Source organism: Danio rerio, chromosome 17 (assembly GCF_049306965.1).
Source record: "Danio rerio strain Tuebingen ecotype United States chromosome 17, GRCz12tu, whole genome shotgun sequence".
NCBI lineage: Eukaryota > Metazoa > Chordata > Actinopteri > Cypriniformes > Danionidae > Danio > Danio rerio.
The window spans coordinates 4,983,072-4,999,395 of record NC_133192.1 but is presented as its reverse complement, the minus strand read 5'-3'; the positions used below and the strand labels follow the sequence as shown (position 1 = coordinate 4,999,395).

Genomic DNA, 16,324 nt, shown 5'->3' with positions numbered 1-16,324 from the left:
TCAATTAGTACTAATGGGCTCAAAGTGTGCCAAGAAAATATCCCTCACACCATTACACCACCACCACCAGCCTGAACTGTTGATACAAGGCAGAATGGATTCATGCTCTCATGTTTCTATTTTAAACTCTAACCCGACCATCTGAATGTGGCAGCAGGAATAGAGACTCATCAGAGCAGGCGACGTTTCTCCAATCTTCTATTGTCCAGTTTTGGTGAGCCTGTGTGAATTGTAGCCTCAGTTTCCTGTTCTTAGCTGACAGGAGTGGCACTCGGTGTGGTCTTCTGCTGCTGTAGCCCATCTGCCTCAAGGTTGGACGTGTTCAGAGATGCTCTTCTGCAGATCTCGGTTGTAACGAGTGCTTATTTGAGTTACTATTGCCCTCTGGCATCAACAAGGCATTTGCGTCCACAGAACTGCCGCTCACTGGATATTTTCTCTTTTTCTGACCATTCTCTGTAAACCCTAGAGATGGTTGTGCGTGAAAATCCCAGTAGATTAGCAGTTTGTGAAAATACTCAGACCAGCCCGTCTGACACCAACAACCATGCCACTTTCAAAGTCCCCTTTCTTCCCCATTCTGATGCTCACTTTGAACTGCAGCAGATCGTCTTGACCATGTCTACATGCCTAAATGCATGTGATTGGCTGATTAGAAATTTGCGTTTACGAGCAGTTGGACAGGTGTACCTTATAAAGTAATTCTAAACACATTTCTGCTCATAATAGTTTTAATATCTCATTTCTAGTCACTGATTTACTTAATCTTTGCCATGATGACAGTAAATAATATTTGACTAGATATTTTTCAAGACACTTCTATACAGCTTAAAGTGACATTTAAAGGCTTAACTAGGTTAATTGGGTTAACTAGGCAGGTTAGGGTAATTAGACAAATTGTTGTATAACGATGGTTTGTTCTGTAGACTATTAAAAACAAATATAGCTTAAAGGGGCTAATAATTTTGACCTTAAAATGGTTTTTAAACCATTTAAAACTGCTTTTATACTATCCGAAATAAAACAAAATAAGACTTTCTCCAGATGAAAAAAAAATATATCATGAGACATACTGTAAAAACTTCCTTGCTCTATATTTGGGAAATATTTAAAAGAGCAAAAAAAACTGGAAAAGGGGCTAATAATTCTGACTTGAACTGTATGTATATATATATATATGTGTGTGTGTGTGTGTGTGTGTATACATGTATATATTTATATATACACACACACACACACACACACACATATATATATATATATATATATATATATATATATATATATATATATATATATATATATATATATTAGGGATGTAACGGTATTGTAAATACCGTCATACCGCAATATTAATTTTTTTCGATATTACCGAAGTCGCATGACTCGGTAAAACTATAGGTCTTCTGAGAAAATTTGCTCAGGCGAATGAAGCGAACGGGAGGTAGCGAAAACTACAATCCCCATCATCCCTTGCGGTCTGTTGTCGCTACAGATCCAGTAATGCGGAAATGGAGTGTGCTGCAAGAAGCGGGGATCAAAAAGAGCTGTAAAACTCTAAGGCCCCTTTTACAAGAGTGCGTTTTAGTTTTAAAACGGCGTTGTAGAATGAAAACGATCCGCGTCCACACTCGCGTTTTACCCAGCGTTTCTGAACAGCTCTCCGTCCACACCAAAACGCTGAAAACGCACATCACGTGACCACAGACACTCTCGGGCAAGCGCTCCAGCATGAGATGAGAGCTCTGCTTGTCGGACTGCTCATCACGCATCTCCCGCTGGATCTAATCTCACTATATTTGCTAAACGTGATATTTCATTCATGTTGTTGTCTTTATCTAACGACATAGGCCAATTCCCTGACTTTGGTCATTGGAATCTATTAAGTTACTTGTTCACGGGTAACATGTTTTGGTTAAGCGCAAAGATAAGTTAATGATTAATCCAGGTACATTGACTGATCGCTTGCCTTTATTTCCTACAATGTATAAACTTATTGTATGTTATACTTTTATAATTGTCGATTATTAAAACTGATATTCAGCAAAAGAGAGGCTGCGTTTCGTATTTTCACTGAAATTGAAAGGAGGCAGTTGTTATCGGCTCCGTTTTGTTATAAATATGCACACAGTGAAGATGACGCTCATATATGCAGCACGACGCCTCAACATTTCTGCTGTCTGTTAAGTTGCTAATATTAAAAAGAAAATAGGCAGTTCCTTAAATCATGTTTACATTTTATTGTTGAGAAAGTGAAACAACGTAGCCAAGGTGATGTGAATGAAGTTATAAAGTACACTGTTCCCTTTGAAGATTTACGCGTGTCCTCGGTATGTTTTCCATATCAAACTGAGAAGGGGGAGACTGCAGCCTTGATCAAACTTGGGAAGTCTTAACTTACAAGAAGAGGATGCGAGACTGAACTGTGTGTTAGGCTACTTAATATTGAGGAAAAGCCCCAATCAGATAGGCGAACGTTTGCAGCCCTGCCTCCGTTTTCAGATGTCTCCGTCTTTCCCCATCCACACTGAGACGGAGCAGCAGCGTTTCCAACACAATCAACGGCCTCTCCAGCGTTTTCGAAACGCTCCGTTTTCGGCGCTCAAGAAATAAGTCATATAAGTCATATCTCTCTTGTCCCAGAAACCTCAGTACCAAATGAGAGGTTTTTTTTTTTCTGTTGCAGGGGACATTGTAAATGCCCAGAGATACCAGCTTTTACCAGATTATATTTATATGATAATTTTCCTTTAAACCCATCTCTATCTAAGTGAGTGAGTGATTAAATGTTGAATGTGATGAGTTTTCAACAATACTAAATTAAAAACTTAAATTTTTTTTTATATGGTTTAATATTTTTTTTGTTATTAAAATTGAAGTTCCTGTTTCAAAGCTTACAGATAGATGGCTAATTTGTATGTCATTGACACTTTTGGCACTTTTTTGGAGTATTTTCATAAGTTTTGTTTTTTCCTGTAAATGATTCAATAAATACCGTACCGTGGCATTGATACCGAGGTATTACCGTACCGTGAAATTCTGATACCGTTACATCCCTAATATATATATATATATATATATATATATATATATATATATATTTTAAATATGTATGGAAAGGAAAGCATCGTCAATGCACCGTGATGCACCGAGATATCGAATTGAACCGAATCGATGGCATGATATTCGTAACCGAACTGAGACCAGTGTAGATTCACACCCCTAATATATATATATATATATATATATATATATATATATATATATATATATATATATATATATATATATATATATATATATATATACCAAATAAAAAAGTCAATAAAAATATTAAATATAATCTGATTTTAAGTATTGTTGTCAAATAAATCTCAATACTAAACTAACTTATAAATAACTAATAAAATTAAATCAATAATATAAAAATTTGATTGGTTAAAATTAAACCAGAACATTTTCTAATTATCTGTTAAAATGTAGTATCTCAATGCTAAATCAACAAGTTTTTTTTTATATTAACTATATGCTATATAAATATATTCATATAAATAATGTACTTAAATTAACTAAAAATAAAATACTTTTTATTAACATATTAGTTTCGTGAAATGACCAGGCAGCTGATAAATCTGAGAAATGAAGATTTTAAAGCATGAAAACACACACTAATCTAAAATGTTGGGTAAAATATATATCATTTTTTCACTTCACACCTGCTTTAGCAAATCAGTTACAGAATATCACATCTAATTAATATTCATGATGCCGTGTGCTGATTGGCTGACAGAAACTAAACACACACTAAAAACCTGCCCGGAGGAGGAAACGGTCATAAACAAATGATGAAACGACAGGATATAAATACACACTTTTATATTTAGCCGCTGTAACAATGTTTCCAGGCCTAATTATTAAACATTCATGAGCATAATTCTCAGATGTGCCTAATGTTTCTGTAAAGTTGATCTGATATGAGCATTTCCATAGCAACTGGGCATTTAAGACAATCAATGGTTCTGAGCAGCTGGAGCATAATGATGGATATGGTGAAGCTGTATTAAAAAGCTAAATTAAAATTACATGAAAAATAAATAAATCTATACATTTTGCATACAGTAAAATAAAAACATTTATAAAATTTCTAAAAATAAAGAAATATATAAAAATATGTCTAAAATAATTCATAAAAAATGACAAGATATACACTAAAATAGAAATATTTGTGTAAAATGCATCCTAATATTCATTCATTCTTTTTGGCTTAGTCCCTTTATTAATCCGGGGAACCGGAGCACCCGGATGAAAACCCACTAGAAATGCAGGGAGAACATGCAAACCTTCTTGCTGTGAGCCACCAGCGACAATTAAATAACAAACTGATTCAAATAATTTGTTAAAATATAGAATCACACGGCTAAAATAGCACATTATAATTTGGGCAACGCGGTGGCTCAGTGATTAGTACTGCTGCCTCAAAGCAGGAAGGTCACTGGTTCGAGTCCCGGCTGAGTCAGTTGACATTTCTATGTGGAGTTTGCATGTTTTCCCTGTGTTGGCGCAGTCCACTGGGCCACAGTCCAAACACATGCACTATAGGGCAATTGATTAACGAAATTGACCACAGTGTACATGTATGTGTGTGAATGAGAGTGTACGGGTGTTTCCCAGTTCTGGCTTGCAGCTGGAAAATCATCTGTTGCGTAAAACGTATGGTGCAATAGTTGGCGGTTCATTCCGCTGTGATGACCTATGATGAATAAAGGGACTAAGCCAAATAAAAATAAATGAATTATAATTTGTGCAATATTTTAAAATGATTTTATTGTTAGTTATTTGTGCATAGTTTGTATATCATTGTACTAATATGTACATACTTATATGTGTATATATTAATAATATGTACATATACTAATATAATTTATTCAAAACGGTAAGGGATTGACAAAAATAGTTTGATTTTACATTTATTTTTAATAGGATTTTTATGATAATGTAGATTAAAGTTGTTTAATTGAATGAAACATGCTTGTTATACTTTTGAAATATCTCAAAATATGCAAAAAGTTACTTATAAAGGAGGCAGAAAGGCAGGGAAGTGTATATATATATATATATATATATATATATATATATATATATATATATATATATATATATATATATATATATGTTTATATATATAAACATTAATACAATTTTTGTGTTCACTTAACTATAATTACCTTGTTGATATACACTAACTGACAAAACTCTTGTCGCCTATCCAAGTTTTAGGAACAACAAATAATAGGTTGACTTCTAGTTGATCATTTGGTATCAGAAGTGGCTTATATGAAAGGCAAAGGCCTCTAGATTATGCCTATTTTACCTAAATAAAATATGATCATGTCTTGATTTTAAATTATTTAATTAGGACAGTAAGGTCTGTCCAGTATAGAATATAAAGTCATGCTGCAGTGGAAACAGAATAAATATTGATGAGCTTGGGGGACTGCATCCATACATCTCTGCAATGACTCAAATCACTGATTAATAAATACATCTGGAATGGCAAAGAAAGCGTTCTTGCAGGACTCACAGAGTTCATCTTTAGATTGATCTTCAAGGCCTCCTCCTTCATTTTACCCCAGACATGCTCAATAATGTTTATGTCTGGTGACTGGGCTGGCCAATCGTGGAACATAATTTGAAAATTAGTGTTCTAATATGAACATACTTATTAATATACTAATATTTAATGTATTAATATGCTATTAATATACTAATGATTCATAAAAAACTAAATGCATCTTTGAATTTACCTATAATTAGTTCAGTTTGTTTGAAAAACATGGATAAAAATAGTTTCATTCTCTTTTTTCATTCATTTTCCTTTGGCTTAGTCTCTATTTTAGAGATCTCGACAGCGGAATGAACTGCCAATTATTCTAGCATGTGTTTTACACAGCGAATGCCCTTTCAGCCACAACCCGCTACTGGGAAACACCCATACACTGTGACATTCATACACACACATACACTACAGCCAATTTAATCCAACCCACACCAACACAGGGAGAACATGCAAACTCCACACAGAAATCACAACTAGCCCCAACTGGGACTCAAACCAGCAACCTTCTTGCTGTGAGGCGAAAGTGCTAACTACTGAGCCACCGTACCACCAGTTTAATTTACTTTAACATGCTTATTATACTTCTTTTAAAATCTTTTACAAGTGCTTTTAAAAGTTACCTCGGAAGTCAGCTGCCTATATAGGACTCTATTTTAGAAGTCTCCACACTGGCATGAACTGCCTATTATTCTAGCATATGTTTTACACAGCTGATGCCCTTTCAGCCGCAACCCATTACTGGTAAACACTCATACACAATGACATTCATACACACACATACACTACAGCCAATTGTTTCCAACCCACGTCAACACAGGGAGAACATGCAAACTCCACACAGAAATCCCAACTAGCCCAACCGGGGCTCAAACCAGCAACCTTCTTGCTATGAGTCGACAGTGCTCACAACCGTGCCACCAGTTAAATTCACTTTATCATGATTATTAGACTTCTTTTAAAATCTTTTATAAGTGCTTTTAAAAGTTACCTCGGAAGTCAGCTGCCTATATAGGACTCTATTTTAGAAGTCTCCACAGCGGCATGAACTGCCTATTATTCTAGCATATGTTTTACACAGCTGATGCCCTTTCAGCCGCAACCCACTACTGGGAAACACCCATACACAATGACATTCATACACACACATACACTACAGCCAATTGTTTTCAACCTACGTCAACACAGGGAGAACATGCAAACTCCACACAGAAATCCCAACTAGCCCAACCAGGGCTCAAACCAGAAACCTTCTTGCTGTGAGTCGACAGTGCTAACAACCGTGCAACCCGAGCTCATTCTGGAAACGTAGCCCCGCGGACGTTTCTGGAGACCGCGATTTACGTGGCCGGAGGTACGTAAAGGGCGCGTTTGGTTTTTTTCGAGCGAACGCTGCGGGGCGGTGTGGCGCCGCTCCGCCCCTCCTTTTCGCGATCGCCGGCCGACGGCTCACCTCCAAGTGGAGGGCTTTCCCGACGCAATCAGTTTGTCCGCCTAGCTCACAGCGTTGCGTCGGCGGAGCGGAGGCCCCGGAGGAGGAGGACGAGCCGGAGCCGGCCGCGGTGGACGACGACCGGGATCGAGTCCGGGAAATGGCGGGTTCCGGAAATCAGGTAAGACGAAAAACGGAATCCGGAAAATAAGGGCGAGAACGCGGCGGGATCTGAAAACCCGGTCGAAATCGAAGACGAGGGCTTTTGCTTTTTTTTTTTTTTTTCTCGATCTGGCGGCTATTCGCGCGAGAACGGCGCGGGTGCGAACGCCGAGCGCTCCCGAGAGGCGCCCGCCCGAGACGCGAAAAAGCATGCACAGCGGCCTCTCGCGGATCCGCGAAAACAAAAAAACGCTCGAATACGTACCTCCCGGGACGTAAATTGCGGTCCGCAGAAACGTCCGCGGGGCTACGTTTCCACAATGAGCCCGGGTTGCAACCGTGCCACCAGTTTAATTCACATTAACATGCTTATTATACTTCTTTTAAAAGCTTTTATAAGTGTTTTTAAAAGTTACCTCGGAAGTCAGCTGCCTATATAGGACTCTATTTAAGAGGTCTCCACAGCGGAATGAACTGCCTATTATTCTAGTATGTGTTTTACACAGCGAATGCCCTTTCAGCCGCAACCCAGTACTGGGAAACACCCAATCACTGTGACATTCATGCACACTCATACACTACAGCCAATTGATTCCAACTGGGAGAACATGCAAACTCCACACAGAAATCACAACTAGCCCAACCGTGCCACCAGTTTAATTCACTTTAACATGCTTATTATACTTCTTTTAAAAGCTTTTATAAGTGTTTTTAAAAGTTACCTCGGAAGTCAGCTGCCTATATAGGACTCTATTTAAGAGGTCTCCACAGCGGAATGAACTGCCTATTATTCTAGTATGTGTTTTACACAGCGAATGCCCTTTCAGCCGCAACCCAGTACTGGGAAACACCCAATCACTGTGACATTCATGCACACTCATACACTACAGCCAATTGATTCCAACTGGGAGAACATGCAAACTCCACACAGAAATCACAACTAGCCCAACCGTGCCACCAGTTTAATTCACTTTAACATGCTTATTATACTTCTTTTAAAAGCTTTTATAAGTGCTTTTAAAAGTTACCTCGGAAGTCAGCTGCCTATATAGGACTCAAATATAGTGCACTAGCATTTAGAGCCAAACCTTTAAGCGTTCTAATGCTTATTCCTTCTGGGAAGGAAACAAAACCTCCATACGATTCTCCAGATTCCTCTTAGTTTCATTACCATAGCAACAATAACTGGCGGGCTGCTGCTGCTGCAGTCGAGCCGGTTTATTTATATCTCTCAAAGCACAAGGCTCCACGGGCAAACTGGAGATCAGGTCAGTGATGATAATGCGCGGGAGGCCGTTAGCCGCTGACAGCTGATTGATTATCAGGCACATCGAGTCCCGATGGCGATAGATGAGGCCGATTATTGGCTTCTCGTGCGGTGCTAGCGTGACACCTTGCTGTCACACAGATTAGCGACTCTATTTTCTCAGCGCAATCTTCAAGACAGGCTGGAGACAGTCGAACGCCCACACTAGACACACACACCACTCACGTGTATTTGCATAGGATTGATTGGAGATTTGGAGGAACAATTGGTTGGTAAATGGATACTGTGGACGCTGAGTGTAATTCAGTGTGTGATTGTCAGTACATGCAGGAGATTGAAAACATTGAAACGAAATAAAACACACAGCTTAAGGATGGTTCACTGGTTTTAGCTGGGAGTATTCAAATATTTTAAATGGTAACACTTTATTGGTTTATTAGTTAATGTATTTACTAACATTAACTAAGTATCAATAATCTTGTAAAGTATTTAATTATCAGAGTTTAACCAGTTCAACTCCGCGGACACGGTACCGACTTTCGCTTTAAGATTTAAAGGGCTAGCATTGCACCAGACCCCCTTAAGTGGTTTCGTTTAAAAGTGTAGAATCTATATTTTATGCACATATGCATCACTTTGTTTTTTATCCTACTGTACAAAAGTTATTTACACTTAAATACACAGTATTTTGAATGCTCGAGCTGGGTATTTTACATTGGTTCATTCTCATATGGTTCTTATATGACACATGTACAAGTTATTACTCAAATGAAAGCTCTTGCCGGTGCTCATACGGTTCTAGCATTCTTTTTACTGAATTATATTCACATATCAAACAGTCGCTGTGTTTCCATGACGCAGAAGTGAAAACAATACATTTATGATCAATAAGCAGCCCCAGATAGCACAGACAGTTGTCATCTCTTACCTTATGCTGTGCGCTTCAGGGCCCTTTCTCCTCTGTTTTTGAGCTGATGTGCATAAGTAATCCTTTTATATGTCTGACGTGGTCCAAACACAGTGAATTATGTTTGATCAAACAAAAGAATAGTGAAATATGAAAACAATGATCGCTCCCTGTGGCTTGTACAGCACCTCTCATCAGTTGGAATAACTTTTGCATAGATTATGGTGGAGACATTTTTATTATTTCCAATGATTACAGACATGTGCAGGAACCACCAACATTAATTACAGCACAATAGACCACACAGAACCTAAAAGGTACACTTTTAAATTTGAGTTTATAAAAAAATATATATATAAAAAGCGCCTCTATTTTAGGTGTTTATTAAAACACAGACAACATATACAGATATTTTAAACACTTTCAATTGTGTTTTATGAAAATTCAAAGGGTTTTCACCTCTGCATGTGGATTTGGGAAGCTTTTAAATTTGGGTAGGCAAAATCCAGGCAAAAATCCCAAAACAACAGCAGAGTTTAACTGGTTAACATGTACTAATGCATTAATAAAATCCAAAGTTGTGCTTGTTAGCATTAGTTAATGCAGTAGTTCCCAAAGTGGGGGTTGGGACAGGGGGTCGCTTGGTGATTTCCAAAAGTCAAATAGATGTTATTGAACTATCAGAGTTACCATAGTATATCCATGACATAAAAATAGTAGTTAACATTTAGATAAAAAGCAACAGCGTGCACATAAAAAGCCATCAGCCTTATATTTTTTGATTGGTGGGTTTACATTAGATTAACAACACAGCAATAGCGTCAGCTGCAGCAGCTTGATTTTATAGCACCGGCAGTGTTGGGCAAGCTACTTGAAAAATGTAGTGAGCTAAGCTATTACCTACTCTACTTAAAATGTAGCTTAACTACATTAAAAGCTACCCCCTGGATAATGTAGCAAGCTAAGCTAAAAGCCACATGGCCAAAGTAGCTTAGCGACATCTAATCTATTATAACTTAAATCCAAGTCAATCATATCTTAGTGATCAATAAAACTGTCAACGAAACGTGAGGCATAATAGTTCAGTTCAGTTATTTACTGTAAATAATATCCTGTACTAAACAGAAACACATTATAGCAGGGGTGGGCAAACTCGGTCCTGGAGGGCTGGTGTCCTGCATAGTAAAAACACCTGAACATGTCAATTAGTGTCTTCAAGATCACTAGAAATATATAAGCAGGTGTGTTTGATTAGAGTTGGACGTAAACTGTGCAGGACACCGGCCCTCCAGGGCCGAGTTTGCCCACCCATGCATTATAGTAAATAACAGCTAAAACAAAAAATCCAATAAAACCAGGTGTTACACATTTTAAATACTATAGTCATTTATAGTAAAGTGAAATATTTTGGAATAAGCATTATAGTGTGTGTGTGTGTGCGCGCGCGCGCACGTGTGTGTGTGTGTGTGTGTGTGTGTGTGTTTATATATATAAATAAAGTAAGTTGATAAATATTTTCATGGTAATCATCTTTAATAATATATGCTTGCAGTCAAAGTTTATTTACAGTACAAAAATGCTTTTCTTACTTAAAGTTTTTGTCTCATTTCTAGTCAAAATATCTAATATTCAAAAGAAGGTAATGATTCGCACTCAATTGCTTCATACTGTTTTTACTTTTACATTTTCTTACATTTTACGGGTGATAACAGACAAACAGACGTTTCGGCACAAAGCCTTCCTCAGTGTGACTCTGCACACGTAGTCAAAATATCTACAAATTCTTACAAAACACAGCCAAGCAAACTCTCAGATGCTTTCAGAGAAGGAAAACCAAGCTGTAGAATGGCCCAGCCAGTCACCTGACCTGAATCCAATATAGAAAATACAAAATAAAGCTCAGATTTGATAGACGAGACCCACAGAACCATCAAGATTTTGACACTGTTGAATTCTTTGAGAAACTCACAACTGAGCAATGCTCATGTCTTCATTCTCCAAATGAGACGTGTTTTTAAGCTGCAATCACAATAAAAGTCTTTTATAGAAAGTATTAAATACATTTCAGTAGTTCAGCATTTTCTCATTGTGTTGTTCCGCTGTTATTACACACTTTTCAGATGTTTTGTTGTTGTTGTTTTAGTTCTGTTTGTATTGTTTATGGTTTTTACCTAAATCTGGTTCAATTCCATGTCAACAGCTTCTTTAGAAATATTATTATTATTATTATTATTATTATTATTGTTATTGTTATTATTGTTATTGTTATTGTTATTATTATTATTATTATTATTATTATCATTGTTATTATTGTTATTGTTATATTATTATTATTAGTATTATTATTGTTATTATTATTATTATTATTATTATTATTATTATTATTATTATTATTATTATTATTATTATTGTTGTTGTTGTTATTTTTATTGTTATTATTATTATTATTATTATTATTATTATTGTTGTTGTTATTGTAATTGTTGCTGTTATTATTATTGTTATTAATATTGTTATTATTATTATTGTTGTTGTTGTTGTTGTTATTATTATTATTATTATTATTGTTGTTGTTGTTGTTATTATTATTGTAATTATTATTATTACTATTATTATTATTGTTGTTGTTGTTATTATTATTGTAATTATTATTATTATTATTGTTGTTGTTGTTGTTGTTGTTGTTGTTATTATTATTGTTGTAATTATTATTATTATTATTGTTGTTGTTGTTGTTGTTGTTGTTATTATTATTATTATTATTATTATTATTGTTATTATTATTATTATTATCATTATTAAACATCCCAGGTTTTGCAGGTTGCAATGTCCCGAATTTTGATTGCCAATCTTTAGCCAATTGTAATGGATTGTTTTAGTTCATTGTGGAATTTTTCCAACCAGCGCAGAGTAAGTGCTCTGACTTGGTCCCCCCTGGTTCTTTAGAAATATTATTTCCAGGAAAAAAACATTACAGTGTGTTCAATACTTTTTCCCCCCACTGTATCTTCAGCCCACAGCTCTCAATCATATTTGGTTCTTGGCCCTCCATTCAATAAGTTTGCTCACCCCTGCTCTAGAGACAAGAAAAGTTTATTTTAAATCTTTAAAAAGCAGGACTGTGGAATCAGATACAATCCCCATCTTATCTGATTCCCGTTTTTTCATTCTCCATTTAACTCGACAGGAAAATTGGTGAATTTCAGCAGTGCAAGCGGTAATTGTAGTCTTTAAAAGCCATTTGACTCCCCTTTTCGCGACAGCAAGGTGGCTGGTGTTTATTTCGGTGCGCAAATCAAAGGCTGTTTGCCGTAAAGAGTGACAGAAAGCATGACTGGAAACATTTCAGCGGAGCCTTTCCTACCATAAAAAGGGCCACGGTTAATTACCTCTAGAGCTCTGCGGAGAAGGAGTTTAATTAATGTAAACTGCTGGTGAGAATTAGTGGCAGGGGACGCGAATCCCGAGTGTCTTCCCATCCAGCTTCTCTGCTGTTTAGGTAACACTGATCTTCAGCTTTAATTTGAAGTCTGTTTGCAGCCTCACCGCTAATTTACTCCATCAGACAAGTTGTTACTTTGGGTGCAAAAGAGAGAAAGAGAAGTGCTAATGTTCTGAGGGCAGATATACACCGCTGAGTACTGATGGAGATCTATAGGAAAGCATATACATTCATTCATTCATTTATTTTCTTGTCGGCTTAGTGACTTTATTAATCCGGGGTGGCCACAGCGAAATGAACCGCCAACTTATCCAGAAAGTTTTTACGCTGCGGATGCCCTTCCAGCCACAACCCATCTCTGGGAAACATCCACACATACACACTCATACACCACAGACAATTTAGCCTACCCAATTCACCTGTACCACATGTCTTTGGACTGTGGGGGAAACCGGAGCACCCGGAGGAAACTCACGTGAACGCAGGGAGAACATGCAAACTCCACACAGAAACACCAACTGAGCCGAGGTTAGAACCAGCGACCCAGCAACCTTCTTGCTGTGAGGCGAACGTGCTACCCACTGCGCCACTGCCTCGCCAAGAATAAATAAAATAAATAAAATTAAAAAATAAATAAAAAAAGAAGATGAAAAATAAAGAAGTATTTGTATTTATAGAGCGTCTTTCCAAACACAGCGCACATCCACATAAACAATACAAACACACATCTTCCAAAATCATATATTCACAAAAATCAAACTGACTTGAACACATTATGTGAGCAAAATTAGTTCTGAAAAGTCTGAAAGTGTGGTGACCGAAGGTGTTTTTCCTGTTTGTATGTGTGTGGTTTGTGTCACAGGGCAGATCTCAGTGGAGGGCTTCTCCAGATACCTGATCAGCGAAGACAACAGCGTCATCCCTCCAGAAAAACTGGACCAGAGTGAAGACATGACATACCCTCTGTCTCAGTACTTCATCAACTCATCCCACAACACATACCTCACAGGTACAGCAAACACACACGCATGCTTGTTTTTGTGAATTGTGGGGACATTACAGAAGTTTCCACTGTTTTTACAATACAAACTGTATTTTGCATTGCCCTAACCCAGGGGTGGGCAAACTTGATCCTGGAGGGCCGATATCCTGCATAGTTTAGCTCCAACACTAATCAAACACATCTATACACACAGTCTAAAACACACAATCTAATTAGTATCTTCATGATGTGTAGAAATCTATAAGCAGGTGTGTTTGAGTAGAGTTGGAGCTAAACTGTGCAGGACACTAGCCTTCCAGGACTGCCCACCCCTGCCCTAATCCCACCCTACCTCTAAACCCAGACCCTCACAGGAAACTGTGCAGGTTTACGTTCTTAAAAAAAAAAACTCATTCTTTGTGATTTATAAGCTTTAAGAAAAATGAGGACATCCCCTGTGTCATACCTATGTCATTATACTGATTTGTGTCCTGATATGTCACCAAAACATGTACACAAACACACACATAGCTCACAGTTACAGTAAAAATGCACCCACACACATGCACACACACACACACACATGTACATCTATTTGACTTTTGTACTGTACAAAATACACTCACCGGCCACTTTATTAGGTACACCTTACTAGTATCGGGTTGGACCCCCTTTTGCCTTCAGAACTGCTGTAATCCTCCGTGGTGTAGATTCAACAAGGTACTGGAAAATTTCCTTAGAGATTTTTTTTGCTGCACATGCATGATGCAAATGGATTGAGATCTGGTGACTGTAGAGGCCATTTGAGTACAGTGAACTCATTGTCATGTTCAAGAAACCAGTCTGAGATGAGTCACGCTTTATGACATGGTGCATTATCCTGCTGGAAGTAGCCATCAGAAGATGGAGTGGCTGTGGTCATAAAGGGAGGGACATGGTCAGCAACAATACTCATGCAGGCTGTGGCGTTGACACCATGCTCAGTTGGAACTAATGGGCCCGAAGTGTGCCAAGAAAATATCCTCCACACCCTTACACCACCACCACCAGCCTGAACCGTTGATAAAAGACAGAATGGACTCATGCTTTCATGCTGTTGATGCCAAATTCTGACACGATCATCTGAATGTGGCAGCAGAAAGTGAGACTCATCAGAGCAGGCAACGTTTGTCCAATCTTCTATTGTCCAGTTTTGGTGAGCCTGTGTGAATTGTAGCCTCAGTTTCCTGTTCTTAGCTGACAGGATCGGCACCCGGTGTGGTTATCTGCTGCTGTAGCCCATCCGCCTCAAGATTGGAAATGTTGTCTGTTCAGAAATGCTCTTCTGCATATCTCGGTTGTAACGAGTGCTTATTTGAGTTACTGTTGTCAGATGGAACCAGTCTGGCCATTTTTCTCTGACCTCTGGCATCAACAAGGAATTTGCGTCCACAGAACTGCCGCTCACTGGATATTTCCTCTTTTTCAGATCATTCTCTGTAAACCCTAGAGATGGTTGTGCGTGAAAATCCCAGTAGATCAGCAGTTTCTGAAATACTCAGACCAGCCCGTCTTGCAGCCATGCCATGTTCAAAGTCACTTAAATCAATGTTCTTGCCCATTCTGATGCTCAATTTGAACTGCTGCAGATCATCTTGACTAGAGGTCTGCATAAATTTCCGAATAAATCGCGGGAGCGGTCGGTAACAGGTTTAATTTGGGACGGGAGCGGGCTGTCTAGCAATATCGCGGATATTGCTATGCGAAAGAGAGAGAGAGAGAGAGAGAGAGAGAGAGAGAGAGCTTTGCCTGTGTGTGTGCTTGGTGCTTATGTGTGTGTGTTTGTGTGTGTGTTAGTGCGCGCGTATGAGAGAGAGAGAGCTTTGTCTGTGTGTGTGCTTGGTGCTGTGTGTGTGAGTGTGTTTATATCTGGACTGTATAGCTTGGTGATTTTCGGTTTTGTTCTCCCCCGCTCTTTAGCGGGATCGGGCGCGGCGGGTAGAAAACGGGGCGGGTCGGGCAGCGGGACTACAAATTCTTAATATAAGCGGGAGCGGTCGGGTTCGGGCTAAAACCTGGCGGGTGCGGGCGGGAGCGGGATTTAAAATTTAGTCCCACGCAGATCTCTAATCTTGACCATTCCTACATTTCTAAATGCATTGAGTTGCTGACATGTGATTGGCTGATTAGAAATTTGCGTTAACAAGCAGTCGGACAGGTGTACCTAATAAAGTGGCCGGTGAGTATGTGTTAATCAGCGTTGAAAGAATTGCAGAGATGAATAAATTGCAGTCAGATCAGTGCTGTTCAAGCCCTATCAGAATAACTGCATTTACATAAGTGTTCTTATCAAATCGACTCACAATAAAGTGCTTTAGTTCACACAACACTCAGAACTACCACATACTCAGCTAGACCTCAGAAACCAAGAGGAAATCCATTAGAAATGCAGTTACAGTAATTGTTCTGCTAATGCACTGATCTAACACACCAGCAGAGAAGAACACACTGCACCCAGATCTGGAGGAGGCACTTCTGA

At 38.2% G+C, this 16,324-nt stretch overlaps 1 protein-coding gene across 2 annotated transcripts in view; it reads left to right on the top strand.

The window, feature by feature from the left end:
- The window catches only part of plcb1 (phospholipase C beta 1), a 174,358-nt gene that overhangs the window by 94,233 nt on the left and 63,801 nt on the right, over positions 1-16,324 (top strand). For both annotated transcript variants that reach the window (XR_012393186.1, XM_073928037.1), the window contains exon 10: positions 13,687-13,833. Coding sequence is in view for 1 of the 2 variants with exons in the window: in XM_073928037.1 (XP_073784138.1) it covers positions 13,687-13,833 (147 nt within the window). In the remaining variant the exon portion in view is untranslated. The remainder of the gene's footprint in view (positions 1-13,686; positions 13,834-16,324) is intronic.